The sequence below is a fragment of the Marmota flaviventris genome, chromosome 12 (genome assembly GCF_047511675.1).
Source record: "Marmota flaviventris isolate mMarFla1 chromosome 12, mMarFla1.hap1, whole genome shotgun sequence".
Classification (NCBI taxonomy): Eukaryota; Metazoa; Chordata; class Mammalia; order Rodentia; family Sciuridae; genus Marmota; species Marmota flaviventris.
Window position 1 is genome coordinate 13,389,209 of NC_092509.1, and position 17,213 is coordinate 13,406,421.

Sequence of the window (17,213 nt, forward strand, 5' to 3'; positions counted from 1 at the left end):
GCTCTTCTGGTTGCTCATTTCTACCCTTCATGGTGAACTACAGTAGTAAGTGCAGGCCCAGCACCCAGAATCAGAAAGGCTCTGAAGACGGAAAGCTTTTGAGTGCTGACAACAACCACAGGTAGGAAATCCCACAGCTGACCTCATGTGGTGGGTCACAGACAGGATGCAAGTGAAAAATACTGTATGAAATTATCTTCAGGCTGTGTGTGCAAGGCAGACAAAAACACAAGTGAATTTAATATTTATAACTGAGCCGCACACCTAAAATATCTCAGCATATATATGTAAATATTCCATAATAAAACACCCAGGTCCCAGGCATTTTGGACAAGGGATACTCAACCTATGCAGGGTTGTACTGATTTCTGAGTTGCTCTAGGGAGTCATTAAATCTGAGAGCAAGTGGTCATGGCAACTCCTAAACTGCTCACTTCCAGTGGTGAGAGAATGAGCTGTATTGTTGTTCACCCAGGTAGTGGTAGAGAATTGAAGAAATAGTTGGTGTTTGGAAAGACATCATATATTTGGTGTCATAAAAAATCAAACAATATAAAAATATAAACAAAGGATAGAGGACCACTCACTACAGACGTGTCAAAGATACTCTAGGCTGAGTGGACAGAAAGAAGCAAATGGTTGTTCAAAGGATCCTTTCAATTAAAAAATTCCTTAAGGGCTGGGGATGTGGCTCAAGTGGTAACACGCTCGCCTGGCATGCGTGGGGCACTGGGTTCGATCCTCAGCACCACATAAAAATAAAATAAACGTGTGTGTCCATGGAAAACTGAAAAATAAATATTAAAAAATTCTCTCTCTCTCTCTCGCTCTCCTCTCTGTCTCTCTCTTAAAAAAAAATTCCTTAAAAGCAGAAATCCAAGCAGGAAATCATACATTTTCTTATTGTTCTTTGTAGCTAGATGCACTATTTTAAAAACATACACACATGAAAAAATCCTGACTTCAGCCAGGAGATGTATTTTTGCATATTAAGGCAGATCATGGCTCCACTTACTATCCTATACTACTGCCCTCTCTCAGGAATGCCTTCACTTAAGGCTTGTCACCTGCCGATGCTCTTCATTTATCAGGAGTAAAGGTATGGGAGGCCACTGCGCCCCAGAATAAACCAAACGGAGTCACTGGGGCCAGGTGCCACATAATCAAACTGAACTTGGAAGTGGGCTAGTTTTCCAAAAAACAGATTTGAAGCAACCAATCATAAGGGGTTGGACTGCCAGAGCTGGCATAGTAAAGAAATCCTCTCTGTGTGCTCCAGACTTCTGCCAGCATAGCAGGCTCCTACTCAGCTCACCGCAGTGTCTTTCTATTTCATAGGTAGGGTGCTGCCAGGTCACGAGGACTAATAAAAGCCAATTATGTCTTCAAACTCAGTTTACTGTGCTTACTAATAGGAGGAAGGTAACAAAGTCAATAGCTAAAAAGCAGAAGCAAAAATAGCAAAGAAAAACAAAAACCAAGAAAATTCCAATAATTATGCAAAATAATTTGGTTATGTGTGCTCAAATGCAATTTTTCATATATCAGGGAAACAGCTAAATTATGACAATATTAATTTCTGCACAAGTTGATGCCTGTATCAAGGATCTCAGTCTCAGACCTGATTGTATTTTAACGCAAATACATGCAATGTCCACAGTGCTCAGGCCAGGTAGGGAGGGACCTGAGAGACGCTCCTCCTGGAAAGTAACCAGCTGGTGGATGCCCTGATAGAGTGGCGGCCCTATGCTGTGGCTTGGGCCAAGCTTACCTGAATCACACACAGTAGCAATGTCACCTGAGGTTTCACTGGCAGAGACAGCTGTGACAGGGCTTTTATGTCCTGCCAGACTTTGTACATAGCACAGTCTGAAAAACAAAAGACATGAATTTGCATATGATCACTAAATAGAACTATTCTCTTATTTGTATAATTCTTTTCTGTCATGAGCCGTCCATGGGCTGTGTGTGTGAACTATGCACATAGTAGCCAAGTGAGGGGACAGGCCTGGCATCGCACGCTGACTGGGCTGCACCATGCAAGTGCGCCTTCCCGTTAGCACTGCCTGTGATCCCACACAGCACCTGAGATGGGTGTGACTCGCCAAGATGTCCATCAATCTGCTGACCACAAGACAGCATGAAGCAAGACTCTACCCTGAAGCCTTGCCCCCTGCCTATGTGGTGAAGAACACTCTATCAACTTCTTTGTGAGTCCCCCTATAAAAGTAAAGAGATTCTGGGTGTACACTCTCTTTTCCAGCATACTGTCTAGCGTGGAGGCTGACCTTTAAGGTCGCAGAGCAGTCCCACCCTTGATCTGCAGAACTTATGTCTGTGTTGAGTGATTTCTTGGTTTAACGTTTTGGCCAGCTCATCTCGTCAGCATGGGTCGTTGGCAAGACTTCCTTAGTATGTGTCTACATTAAGACATACATATTTTCTTACCTGATCTTTTGATTTTAATAGATTATAAAGGTAATCTTATTTTTAGGCATGTGTTTCATTCTTAAAATTATAATGTAATGGTACTATTTTACTCATACAGTAAGAACTACAATATTAAAAACAGCTGTCTTTGGGGCTGGGGCTGTAGCTTAGTAGTAGAGTGCTTGCCTAGCATATGTGTAACCTGGATTTGATCCCCAGCACAGTACGGGGGAAAAAAAAGCCATGTGTGAGTCGAACACCCCCCACCACATGTGAGTCCCACACCCCTCACGTGTGAGTTCTATCCCCCCATGTGTGAGTCACTCCATGTGAGTCCCACCTCCCCACAAGTGAGTCCAATACCCCCCACGTGTGAGTTGGACACCCCCCATACCTGTTCAAGTCCCACAGGATGCAGGTTCCGTCTCTGCTCACGCTTATCATGATGCTGTACGGTTTGCAAACACACAAGCTGGTCACCTCTTCCGTGTGCCCATAAAGGTGTATCTGAGTCTCCATTTCTATCTCTGATGGCTGAAATTCAGAAAGTATAAAAATCAGCACAGAATATCCTCGTATAGTTACTCAAAAATAAGGAAGCCAAGTGATTCAAACAGCCTTCTTACGTGATCAATTTTTCTCTCATGTGATCAATTTTTCAACCCTATTCAGTTCAACCTGTTTTAAAGGATAAAACTAATAAAAAATTTTGACTTTTTACATTGGTGGATTTCATCAACTTGTATGCTTTTCATTTTTGTCAATTCTTCTCTAGTCTTTTTTCAAAGGAACATATATTTTTATAGTTATAATATTGCTACATAAAAAAATTATTTATTTTTTCTTTTACACATTTTCCTATAAGTATTTTCTTCAAAATAACTGGAAGATAATTTTTTTTTTTTGGTGGTGCTGGGGATTGAACCCAGGTTCTTATGCATGCAAGGTAAGCACTCTAACAACTGAGCTCCATCCCCAGGCCCCTATAAGTATTTTCTAGTTTTGATACTGTTTTTGTAACAATTTTAAAGTGATATAATACTCTATATGGTTAGTATAACTCAGTTTACTTGAGTGTCCTTCATTTATAGGCTTAAAATTGTTTCCAATTTTTCAAATTATAGATAGTACCATAAAATTCTTCATGTTTAAAAGCTTTATGAACTTTTTCTTCAGGGAAAATTCTAGAATTTTATGACTATGTAAAATTATAATTCTTGGCAGTACAATTTTCAAAGGTGCTGGACCAATTTTTATGATGCTACCTGTGGCTATGGGCTCTCATGCCCTGCTCCTCGTTAGGAGCTAAGGCCCGATTTCCTAGGCCCAAGAGAGCACGCTGATGCCCGAGGGTGAGCCTGGCCTACATAGACTGGGTGTCCATGGGCTTTGGCTCTCGTTTTCCTTATCAGGATGCTCATTATCACAAACATTTCAGTATTTTCCCTTCAAAGATCATAGAAACTTAAGAAGAGCAAGTGTAATAAAGACCTATATACTGACCACCCAGTTAAACCAACTAAATATTTTATATTATCAGTTTATTTTTTTAAAGAAAGCATTAAACATTATACATATAGTTTATGTCCTGTTTTATATCCTACTTCCTCTCCCTTGTCAGAAGTTACAGCTGTCTTAAATTTTCTTCTTCTTCTTCTTCTTTTTTTTTTTTTTGGTTCTGGAGATTAAACCCAGGGGTGCTTAACCACTGAGCCACATCTCCAACCCTTTTTATGTTTTATGGATTTAATCCCCGTGCTGTGCTGGGGATCAAATCCAGAGTCTCACTTAGTTGCTTAGGGTCTCGATAAGTTGCTGAGGCTGGCCTTAAACTCACGATCCTCCTGCCTCAGCCTCCCAAGCCACTGGGATCACAGGTGTGTGCCACTGCACCTGGATCTCAATCCTTTTTGTTTTTCATTTTTTTTAAAATATTTTTTTTAGATGTTGATGAACCTTTATTTTATTCATTTATTTTTATGTGGTACTGGGGATCGAACCCAGTGCCTGACACATGCTAGGCAAGTGCTCTTCCACTGAGCCCCAGCCCCAGTCCTTTGTTTTTCATGTTGAGACAGGGTGTCAGTTGTACCGGCTGGCCTCAAACTTGAGATCCTCCTGCCTCAGCTTCCCACGCAGCTGGGATTGCAGGTGTGTGCAAACATGCCCACTCCTTGATACTTTTAAGGCTAATACATACATGCATATATTATAAATATATTAATATACATATATGTATATATAAGTATATTGATAATATAAACATAATAGAGATACATATTAAGTATACATTAATATATGTATGTGTGTATTAGTCTTTCATATAATGTATATACATATATATTATATATGGGAGGCTGAGGCAGGAATATCACAAGTTCAAGGCCAGCATGGGTAATTACATATATATGATATATATCCTTAAGTATATGTCTATTAATATACATATATATGTATTACCTCTGGAGAAGACAGGATTGACTCATTTTTTATTCATCCATGTGAACTACTGTGATTCAGCAATCAAAATTTGAGTTTTAATTCTGGAAGCTTTTCAGTCACACCTCCTCTAATTCTGCCTTTCTCTAGTCTCTCTTTCTGTAACTACCTGCCACCTCTGGACCTGCTCATTCTCACCTCTCTACTCCTTCTTCTCTCATCTTTTCTCTTTCTCTGTGTTACATTCTGTGTAACTTTTTCAGATCTGTCCTCCAGTTCATCAGTTCTGTAACCTGCTGTTGACCTGGTCATTACAATGAACTGGCTGTGACACCTTGGTGAAGTTACAAGACATCAACTCTGTGTTTCAGGAATCTCATCTGAAAATGGGATGATAAAGAAAACTTCATCCAAGGACTGGAAAGAAGATTCAACATGTTGGAATATGTAAAGAGCTGATACCAAGTAAGCATTAAGTAAATATAAGCTATTATTTTAATTATTTTATTTCTATAATTTTTTTTTCTCATATCTACTTTATTTTTCTTCAGTATCTCAGAAAAAATATTTTTTAGTTGTCAATGGGCCTTTATTTATTTTATTCATTTACTTGAGGTGCTGAGAATCAAACCCAGGGCCTCACACATGCTAGGCAAGCTCGCTACCACTGAGCCACAACCCCATTTTTAAAGAGAACAACTACTCTGAGTACAGATTAATTAGCTGCCTCAAATTCAAAACTGAAGGAGGTTAGTGTTCTACTTGACAAGCTGCAAGTTTGGCCTCTAGGGCCAGTATTTTCCTCAAGTTTTATAACAATATTATTCTCATTCATTTTTGTAAAAAAAAATGTCAGAAGGAACCTAAAAGTACAAACTTACTGAGCTCTTCTCCACTTTTCACTCTGTGACATGAATGACAGTCATGGGGCAAATACAACACAGGGCCCATGGAGTGTATCTGGTAATTGTATAAACTGTGCTTTAAACTGACTGCAAGAGTTACTGATCTTGTGCTGGCTGGGGTTGTGGCTCAGTGGTAGAGCCTAGCATGCTCGAGGCACTGGGTTCGATCCTCAGCACCACATAAATGTAAAATAAAGATATTGTGTCCACTTAAAACTAAAAATAAATAAATAAATAAATATTTAAAAAAATACAGAAATAAGGAAAACCAAGAGCAAGGCTGTTCAAAGCGTTGACAAAAGCAAGTGGAGATAAAGAGCAAAGGATAAAGCCAGTTTTTAAAAAGGTACCCAGCTATACAGTGACTTGAGTGCACAGCACACCTCTGCCCCTGTGGCAGATTTTGGAGTAGATTTGCAGGAAACACAAACAGGAGGGTGAGCTCAGAGGCTAAAGGTGCTGGCTGCTGTAGATATTCAAGATGCACAGGGTGAAAGCCATTTTAGACCTTTTGGGAGTAAAAGCGAGACGAAGCAGACATTCCACAAGTTATGGCCTTCCTCTGCTCAGGTTCCTTAGCATCTGTTCCTGTCACACAGGACCCTGACCCCTGGCTCAGCTCACTTCTGCCCTGTTTAGCCATGCCTTCCTTACATGTTATACTCCATACAGAAAACTATTTGCCACCCTCCAAATCACCAGGCCTTGACTCCATGCCACTGTGGGAGCTGGTTCATGTGCCAAAATGTTATCTCCTCTTCTCTCCATGTAGGAAATCACCCTTCAAGACCCAGCCCAAGTCAGGCTCCCTGCCACTGGATGGCTCCTCTCCTGTCTTGGAGCACGAACTCTGCTGTCTATCCCCTCACATGCTGCCTGCACCACTGTGTCCTGGTCTCTCACCCTGGAAGGGATACCCCTTGCAGACTCTACTCAGGTCTCCCTAAGAGGCCAACTGGGTCTATCACTCCAGCTGAGAACATTTTAATGGCTCCTTAGGTTCCGAGACAGAAGCAATATTATTACCTTTATACCCCAGGGGATCACGGCAAAGAAACAAGGGATTAAAATGGAACAAGCACAGATAAAGTAAGAAGAACCTGGAAGTCACTCTATACTACTTTACAGGTTTCACCCAGCAAAATATATTTTATAATATAACTGAGAAAAGTGTAATTAGTGGGAGTCACTTAAGAGCAGCTACGTATCTTGGAAGTTCAGTGAAGGGCTTAAAACATGTTTCTTCCATTAAGTAATAAAAATTTATCCAGAGAGAATGGGAATGCTTAACACTAGGGTTTCTAAACTTTCAAATGTGATCACCCTTCCTAAGCATTCAGGTGGGCACTGAGAAGGCAGGCAAGCTTCCAATGTCATGACAAACCCTAGACACAAAACAGATCATAACTCAAAATGCTATTTGTCTTTGAAACTAAAGAGCAAGAGCCTATACAATTATTTCCAAATTTTTTCATGATCATTGTCACCAGCCATCTGTGGGTTGTGTGTGGACCATGTTGCGCACAGTAACCTCCTGAGGGGATAAGTCTGGCACTGGGAACTCCCTGTGGCACTCCCTATAGGTACTGACTGCCCAGGTGAGCTTCCCTCTTCCCTCTCAAGCTCTGCCTAAGATCCCACACAGTGCCTGAGATGGGTGTGACCTGCCAAGATGTCAATCAACCTGCTGACTGCAAGGCTCTGCCCATGAAACCTTACCCTTGCCGTTTTTAAAATTAATTTTTAAAATTTATTTATGACAGCGGAATGCATTACAATTCTTATTACACATATAGAGCAAAATTTTTTATATCTCTGGTTGTATACAAAGTATATTCACACCCATTCATGTCTTCATACATGTACTCTGGATAATAATGTCTATTACAATCCACCATAATATCTAATCCCATGCCCCCTCCATTCCACTCCCACCTCTCTGCCCTATCTAGAGTTTGTCTATTCCTCCCATGCTTCCGCTCCCTATGCTCCCGCTCCACTATGAATCAGCCTCCTGTATCGAAGAAAACATTTGGTATTTGGTTTTTTGGGATTGACTAACTTCACTTAGCATTATCTTCTCCAACTCCATCCATTTACCTACAAATGCCATGATTTTATTCTCTTTTATTGCTGAGTAATATTCCATTGGTATATATGCCACATTTTTTAATCTATTTATCTACTGAAGGGAATCTAGATTGGTTCCACAGTTTAGCTATTGTGAATTGTGCCGCTATAAAAATTGATGTGGCTGTATCCTGTAGTTAAGTCCTTTGGTCCTTTGGGTATAGACTGAGGAAAGGGATAGCTGGGTCAAATGGTGGTTCCATTCCCAGTTTTCCAAGGAATCTCATACTGCTTTCCATATGGGCTGCACCAACTTGCAGTCCTACCAGCAGTATATGAGCGTGCCTTTTTCCCCACATCCTCGCCAATACTTATTGTTGTTTGTCTTCATAATGTACCTCTGAGTGTTTGTGTTTTGTTATTTGTTAATTATTTGAGATATTAAGATTTAGGGTGGCTATTTAGGGGGGCTTGGATTCCTCTGGCAGAAGAACTCCCCAATGAGACACTGGCCGTCTTCCCCCCTGAAAATCATTATAAACCTAAATCTAAAGATTTAGATATGTGACTTTTCACATTTTAAGAACTGGTGTGGGAAAATGAAAGCCACTTTCCTGCCCTGACAGGAGGGCCCAGGACCTACCGTGCTACTGGTGAATCTGTTCGTGTAGGCCGTGATCACACCGCACTTGCTCCCAGTGAAGAGCTGGCAACCGTCAGGTACCCAAGCACAACTAGTCACCTTCAAAAAGGACAAATCAAAGAATGTAACATCTTCAAATTGTGAGAAGTACTTCTATTTCTCACAGCTATTTTAAAAATTACACAATCACAAAATTCCAGGTAAATGTTTTACTTGAGAAGATGGGGCAGGTGCCAGATATAATAGCACTTTCTGTAACTTTAAACCAAACATTTAAAAATTGTTTCCAGATCAAAAGGTATTACAAGGCCCCTGAGGTCATCTGTTCCCCAGCAGCTCAGCTAAATGGTCTAGGAGAGGTCAGACCCCAGTTTGAACGTGAGTGCATGTGTGAGTCTCACAGTGGTCAGCTTTCACTTTCACACAGCTCTCCCCTCTTCTTTTCTGGTGGAGAACAAAGTATATTCAACAAAGGCTTCGCTTCTGCCAGTCCTAAAGGCCCTTGAGTAGGAGAAGAAGTAAACATAATCATGAAGCAGAGAAGCTGGGGTCACTCTTTTGGTGCAAAATTCTTCAGTCCCAGCTGAGAAGGTACCATTCAAGCTCAGCTGGGTTCCCCACGTGGCTGGACAGGCCTCCTGTGGGCCCCAGCTGACACCCACTGCCCTATCCACAGCCTCTGACTGCAAATGCTCTGCCCCCAGGGCACCTCTGCTGCAGCCCATAGTCCCTCCCCACTTCACTAAGAAGATGGAGGTCATCAGCTACCTACTGCCTATTCCTCTTCTGACCTCCAATCCCTGTCTAGACCCACAACAGAACACTGGTCCTTATATCTTCAAACCATCTATTCTTGGACCTACAAAAATGTTTAAGTCTCTGCTACATTAGAAAATTACTTTCTTTGATCATGATTCTTCTTTACTCATAATAAATTATGGATCCATTGGATCCACTTTTATTTTTTGAGTTTCTTTCTTCACTAGTTGTAACTATTTGTAAGTACTGCTACCTAATAAATTTTATTCTTTCAAAGAAATTTACTTTAAAAAATATAGAGAATAGCTGGGTGTGGTGGTGCAAGCCCATCATCTCAGATATTTAGGACACTGAGGCAGGAGGATCACAAGTTAGAGGCCAGCCTGGGCAACTTTATTGGGACCTTGTTTCAAAATAAAAATAAAAAGGGTTGGAAATGCAGCCCAGTGGTAGCACACATCTGGGTTTAATCCTTAGTTAAACAAACAAACATAAATCATATGTGTGTGTGTGTGTGTGTGTGTGTGTGTGTGTGAGATATGTCATATATATATGCACACACATAGAGAATAAAACATGTATTATAAATGTATATAAGAAAACTCATTCTCTTACAATTACCATACTGATCCACTGAAGTCTTTTCTAAACCTAAAAGGACTGTGATCTTATTTTTCCTAAATCTTGAAACATTTTGGTATTCCATTGTTCTAGGAATCATTTTGTCACTACTCATCAGTTATTCCTAACTATGCTAAAAACATAAGAACAAAATTAGAGATGATGGAGTGATCTCCTAGAAGGATAACACAATGAGGGAAATGAACTGTGCCATCTTTTGGTTTCCTTACTGCATTGTTCAAAGTACAGAGTGATCTTTCAAGAAGGCACAAAGGAAGGTGGACACACCATTTCTGGAGTCTGCTTTTGGCTTTCACTGAAAAGCTAAGAAATCAGAATTTTTCATTTTCTACCAGTAACAACAAAGAGAAGGAAAGTGAAAGAGAAAGAAGCCTCTTACAGTTAGGAGACTAATCACAAGATGAGGGCAAGGTGCCAGCAACGCCCTAGATTCTCGGCAGTGATGAGAGTGATCACCTAAGTCAGATCTCAGAGTGAGTCTCCATATGGTGGTATTCTAGATGAATTTTTCAAACTGAAGAACAAATGAGCAAACAGCATATCTATTTTTTTAAAAAATTTATTTATTCTAATTTGTTATACATGACAGGAGAATGCATTTCAATTCATAGTACACATATAGAGCACAATTTTTCATGTCTCTGTTTGTACACAAAGTAGAGTCACACCATTCGTGTCTTCATACATCTACTTAGGGTAATCACGTCCATCTCATTCCACTGCCTTTCCTTCCCTCCCTTCCCTTTGCCCTATCTAAAGTTCCTCCATTCCTCCCACCCCCGCCATCCCCATGGATTAGCATCCAAATATCAGAGAAAACATTCGGCCTTTATTTTTTTTTTGATATGTATATATTTTTGGTTGTAGTTGAACACAATACCTTTATTTTATTATTATTAATATTTTATTATTTTTATGTGGTGTTGACGATCAAACCCAGCGCCTCATATGTGCTAGGTGAGCACTCTACCGCTGAGCCACAATCCCAGTCTCTTGGCCTTTGGGTTTTTGGGATTGGCTTGCTTCACTTAGCATGATATTCTCCAACTCAATCCATTTACATGCAAATGCCATGACTTTATTCTCTTTTAATGCTGAGTAATATTCCATTGTATATGTATACCAGTTTCTTTATCCATTCATCTATTGAAGGGCATCTAGGTTGGTTCCACAATTTAGCTATTATGAATTGTGCTGCTATAGACATTGATGTGGCTGTGCCCCTGTAGTATGCTGTTTTTAAGTCCTTTGGGTATAAACCAAGTAGTGGGATAGCTGGGTCAAATGGTGGTTCCATTCCAAGTTTTACAAGGAATATGATTTCCATATTGGCTACACCAATTTGCAGTCCCACCAACAATGAATGAGTGTTCCTTTCTCCCTACATCCTTGTCAACTGTTCTTATTGTTTGTATTCTTAATAGCTGCCATTCTGACTGGAGTGAGATGAAATCTTAGAGTAGTTTTGATTTGCATTTCTCTAATTACTAGAGACGTTGAACATTTTTTCATATATTTGTGATTGATCATATATCATCTTGTGAGAAGTGTCTGTTCAGTTCCTTGGCCCATTTATTGATTGGGTGATTTGTTTTTTTGGTGTTAGTTTTTTGAGTTCTTTATATATCCTGGAACATGCTCTTTCTGATGTGTGTATGGTAAGAATTTGCTCCCATTCTGTAGGCTCTATTCACCTCACTGTTTCTTTTGCTGAGAAGAAGCTTTTCAGTTTGAATCCATCCTTTATTGATTCTTGATTTTATTTCTTGTGCTTTAGGAGTCTTGTTAAGGAATTCAGGGCCTAATCCAACATGAAGAATTGGGCCTATTTTTCTTCTATTAGGTGCAGGGTCTCTGGACTAATTCCTAGGTCCTTGTTCCACTTTGAGTTGAGTCTGCAAACAACATACTCTAAAGATAAAATGAAGTGTGGTCTCCTGACCCGTTTGTCAATTCACTGGAAATACTTGATCATGCAATATTTTACAACAAGAATCTGGACCATCCCTTTTTGTTAAAAAGACTTAGGAGAGTATTTGCTCATCTTTTATGGTGTTTGTTTACCAAATTTTACATGACACAAATAATATATATTATATGATATATATACCATTATATAATATCACACACACACACACACACGGAACACAGAAAGACAAATACTACAAGATGTTGTGGATTCTAAAAGAGTTGAGCTTGTGGCAGCAGAGAGTAGAAGTACAGTCGCCAGGGCTGGGGTGGGAAGACGGTCACCCTGGCTGAAGGGGACAGAGGCTTGGCTGTCCAGGATGACAGAGCTCTGGAGGCGTGGTGTGCGCCATGGGGTCTGCAGTGAGCAGGACTTCATTACGTACTTGGAATTAGTTCAGTACATCTTAAAATGTTCCCATCTTACACATAAATTAATTGTGGTAATCACTTCATAAAGTGTATCAAAACATCACGTTGTGTACCTTAAACATAAATAGGTTTTATTTATCAATTACACTTCAATAAAGCTGGAAAAAATATAAAAACAAGATCTATATTTAAAACAACCTTGCAAAAACAGTTTGATAAACACTTGTCTTTGTACTGAATAAGATATATCAGTGAATTGAAAAGCTTAAGGTCATTGCTTCTTTGTCCTTTCTTCATATTAAGTCTACCTAATGAGTTAATCAGTAATAGCCAACTCTTAAACAAGTAGAAGGAATTCCTAGTAATAGAAGGCATAAAGATTTTGACTGAAAAATCATGGTAAGTGTCTTTGCTTTAGCATTCAGTTAATGGTGATGAAGATTTGAAGATTTCATTTGCTCTTCTTCACCTTCTCCCTGGAAAGTCTAGATTGTAAATCCAGATAACTGTTGTCAGCAGGGAGATGCACCTGGTCATAATCTAATCATGTTAATGCAAAACACATCTGACTCCCACTGTGCCTGTGTTTCGCTCTTCACCCCCATCCATAACAGTTCCAAAAAGGAGTCAGTGAGACACGCATGCTTACTCCTCAGTAGATTCTGTGTTTCCAGTGCCAGCTCATTTTCATGCCAGCTCTGTGATGATTTATGGTGATAAATTGCTTGTATTCAGACATATATCTCTGTCTGCATCAAATGCTTTGATAAATGTAGCTGATATGTTTCAAAACTAAAAAGAATTCTTATTAAAATCTGAGTAGGCCGTTTTTCACGGTTCCTTTCCTCTTTGCTTGTCAGCTTACTGGAAAACCAGAAAGCAAAGGGTGACATCCTCTCAGCTTATGCCAACCAGTCTCTGCTCCCCTTGCTCCACCACCAGAAACTTCCCCACAGTAGCTCACCCTGTCCCTAAAGAGCTCAGGGAATGCAGGACATCCTAGGGCATAGGAACAGTCTTGTTGCCTAGAGGATGGATGAGAGAACGGTAGGAGAACTTCCCACAGACAGAGAAGGGAGACTGTGCGCTCAGTCAGAGCCTACGGCAGCTGCAGCAGTGCTACGCGTCTACACGACAGTTACAGTTGACAAACTTCAAATGTTGGAAATGTTTTCATAACTGCTCTTTAAGGGTAGCATGAGTACTACTCTCCCAGTTTTAAAGAAGAAGAAAGACACCCCAGCTTGGAAAGGCTGAGTCATATGCCAAAGACTACATGGTTAAAAAATAAGAAAGCCAGGAATCCAGAGCAGATCACAGGGCCTGAGGCCCAGTATTCTGCTACTTCACCATGCTGAGTGCCCAGTCCACTTAGGAAAAGTCAGGTGACCAAGATGGCGCTATGGTTAAAGTAAATGACCTAGTGACAAAGGCAAGTGAACAGGGAAGAAAGCAGTGCCAGTTCTGCTCACAGGCCATTATGATAACCCTCTCAACAAGGAAGTGGATGGAGAACAATAGTGGGTACAGTTCAAAGAACAGGGCAGACACCAATTCCTCAACAACACTACTTAAGGATATTTAAACAAGCTGCTGTGCTCTGGCTCCTTTGGAAAGCATGGTATTTAATCACTATAAAGTGTTCCACAGAATGGTTTACCTGGTACTGCTGTGAGCTCTGAATGAAGTTCACTGGCGGCTCACTTTGCTTACTCTTCAACCTTAAGATATTGTCAGCATACCCCCAGCTCAGGATGGCCGACCACTGAATGTCAGTACTGTTCATGCTTCTCACACCTCCAGGGAGAGGAGAAAGAAAAGTATCAAACTGTCACTTCTCAGTAGTTATGTGACAGCCCCCCCAAAAAGCAGGTTAAAGGCTAAAGAAGTTTTTATAAAACACAATGATTATCAATTGCACTTGATTCATGTTCTGAGACACCATTCCTAAAAAAACAACAACAAAGGCAAACTACTTAAATAACTTTCTAAATGCCAGTGTGGAAAGGTCAGTATAAAAGCTTTTAATGTTAGAAGGAGAACTTTGCTAGGAGAAAAGACCCTTCTATCCAGGGAGGGGATGTGACCCTGTCAGCTGCAGCATGAAACACGGCAGCCCTTCATTTTAGGGGCTTCTCTTCTCTTCTACTTTAACAACATAGTATTGAGCGCTTTTGGCAAAAGATCTAGAAATTGTGACCTCTTTTCTCAGTACTGTTTGTAATTCACAGTTTGTTGCTATAATGGTAAACACAGCATGAATGCTGTACATGGGACTGTCCTTGAAACCTACAGTGCTTTAAAACTAGTTTGAGGGATTTCAGGAAGAGAGAAGTGCTCCATGCACTCTAGTCTTCCGCAGGACTCCTAGCATGTGGACAGCACAAACAGTTCTTGAATGAATCAACAATACATCGAAAATACAATTCACAGATTTCTTTTTGTTTTGTAGGTTTAGTAACCAAATATAGGCATCAGTTTCACAACAAAGGAATTGGGATATACTTATATTCAGCTCCTCTGAATATGAGCTGCTAGAGAAAGGAGCGCCCTATCCTAAGACTTGTGTCCTCTCATTATCTACTAGAACGCCCAGCCTGTGGCAGGTGCCCAAGTAACCAAGTTTCTCATTGACAAGTTTTCTCTCTTTAGAAAACAAATTTCACCTAACACAGCAGCGAATCTTAAAAAGACTTTCCAAGGAAACTGTTTTTTCAGCACCTGTAGGCTTAGACCCAGAAATTCCAATGCTGATGCAGGGTGCCCGAGGGGGACCCAAGCCAGAGCTGTGGAAAAAGCACTTCAGACAATTCTGAGGCACAGTTTTCAAGAAACTGGCTTAAGATCATTAAAACCATCTCAGTTAGCTGCCATTGGTTACACGTATAACTAAGCAAAATCTCAGAGCTTTTTCATGTCAGTGCTGAGTGTGTCCAGCTGTGATTAGGCCCCCTAACTTTCACTTGCAGGCTGCAGTCCCTCTCAGTAAATGGCCTCTGGAATGTCTATGTGGACTGTTATGTGTCAGGTTCATGCAATGACACCGAGAGTCCTTGGCCCAGGGTATCCAGTGTCTGATGGCCACTTACTAAACACTTAGGATGAGCCATGCCCTGTGCTAATCATTCCTGTGCATTATTTCTTTGAATCTTCACAGTAAATTACTCTGGGACAGAAGAAATTTTACTTCCCCCATTTTATAGGCTAAAAGCCAGGATGTGAAAAATACTGAGTAATTAGCAAAGCTGGGCACAAACTCTGGGCTCTGTGCTTCCAGAGCTCTTAGCTGGACGCACTTCTCTGCACACATCAAGGTGCTAACAAATCCAAAATATAGTGTGTGGGGAAGTCAAGTGTAATTTGAGTGAACACAGCTATTGAGGAAACACACTGAGAGCTTGGGACTACAGTGGCATAAATAAGATAGGTTGAGAATTATATGGGAAACATCTATATCCAATAATGCTAAGTGATAATACTAATAGAGATAAACCCCGGTGCACTCTAATTTCTTTAAAGGTAAATAATTTACACATCTTAGTATTTTAAACCTTATTAGCAGTGATTAATTACATTGCCTCATAATTATTTATAATACACTAGTGAGAATAAACCACTGACATCCCAGGCATTTCAATTAAGTAGACTGAACTTGTCCTAACTTGCTAAACTGAGATGAAATGGTATGCATGCTCCCTATTCCCAGCAACTATGAGAACTATCCTTCATTCTGTGAAAGAATAAGAGTGAGCCTGAAAGAACCATGGACCATTAGGCACACGTAACTTCTTCAGGTGGCCTGTTCGGCCTGGGTGCTGGCACCCTTGTACATGATGCTGGGGAAGGTTGCGAGCAGGACTTCCCCGAGGAGCACTGTGCATGGAAGGTAAGGTTAAATGCTAACAGTGCTACCTGCCAAGGGCATTGGGTCACAGGCTGGCTTCCAGGTAAGTCTGTATACAGCCCGTCATGAGTCACTGTCCTCAGTCATTTCAGAGCTCACGCCTCGGCCTCATAGGTGGGGAATATTTTTTGCATCTAATGAAACAGTCAATATGGAAGGATTGAGGGACTGCTTAGTGGAGAATGTCCTACTTCCTCCCTATCTAGGTGACATTTGACACACAAATGGGTCCTGCTACACAGCACTCTTCATGTGTCACTGTCACTAAGTTGGCACTGGGGAATCAGAAAAGCCCTGATTTTCATGCATTCATGTCTCAAAGCCTACTTCCATGGCTCTCCTAATTCCTTTGTTTTATTTTGCTTGTGGTTTAAACTTGTGGCTCCATCTTCTGAGGTTTGAGATTTGTCTTTTAAATACATCTGTCTACTGTGGGGTTTAAGAGGCCTAAAGTGAACATTTCTATCAAATTGGTAACACTTTCATCCTGTGAGCATGACCATCTATCTTCATCTCTTTCCAACTCCTCCTTTCATTTTAAATGGGACTGCATTTAATTTTCATGTTTTTCATATGTTACATTAAGTAACTACATACACAAGCAGAGTTTTCCACCAAGGACGGAGAAAACTTTAGAAGTCACACAAAACAGCAGCATAGGTGAGCTGGAAACATTCTAACGAAAGATGTCCCCAGAATGATTTTCATTGTTTTATTTTACCTTGTTCCTTGCTGTAAGTCATCAGAAGACAGAAATTTCGGGACAAACCACAGATTGCTCTGGTGGGCAGAGCCTGGAGAGAACCGAACCGTTCTCCATGGGGCTGGCTGAAGCAGACCACAGGCACAGGAGCGCTGGGGGAGCCCACATACTCTCCCCACTTTAAGCCTTTAATCCATGACAAAGGGCTCTACAACCAAGGAAAACGAAAAGTGTGATTTTTTTTTAAATATAGTAAATACAGAAATTACTTCTAATTTAAATCCTAAACAAGGAAAACAATCTGATCATAAGTTCTTTGAGGACAAGAAGTATTTTACATATTTTTACTTCCCTATGTTTAGCATGTAAGAACACGTT

General features: G+C 40.5%; 1 protein-coding gene across 3 annotated transcripts in view; it reads right to left on the bottom strand.

Annotated features, from left to right (window-relative positions):
* The window catches only part of Lyst (lysosomal trafficking regulator), a 161,233-nt gene that overhangs the window by 7,588 nt on the left and 136,432 nt on the right, over window positions 1-17,213 (bottom strand). For 2 of the 3 annotated variants that reach the window (XM_027947958.2, XM_071619842.1), the window contains 5 exons: window positions 16,854-17,043; window positions 13,889-14,025; window positions 8,488-8,586; window positions 2,825-2,964; window positions 1,772-1,869 (listed from right to left, as the gene is read on the bottom strand). In XM_027947958.2, the coding sequence (XP_027803759.2) occupies window positions 1,772-1,869; window positions 2,825-2,964; window positions 8,488-8,586; window positions 13,889-14,025; window positions 16,854-17,043 (664 nt within the window). Of the gene's footprint in view, window positions 1-1,771; window positions 1,870-2,824; window positions 2,965-8,487; window positions 8,587-10,429; window positions 11,784-13,888; window positions 14,026-16,853; window positions 17,044-17,213 lie in introns of those variants that run through there. The other variant, XM_071619843.1, reaches the window with a different exon arrangement.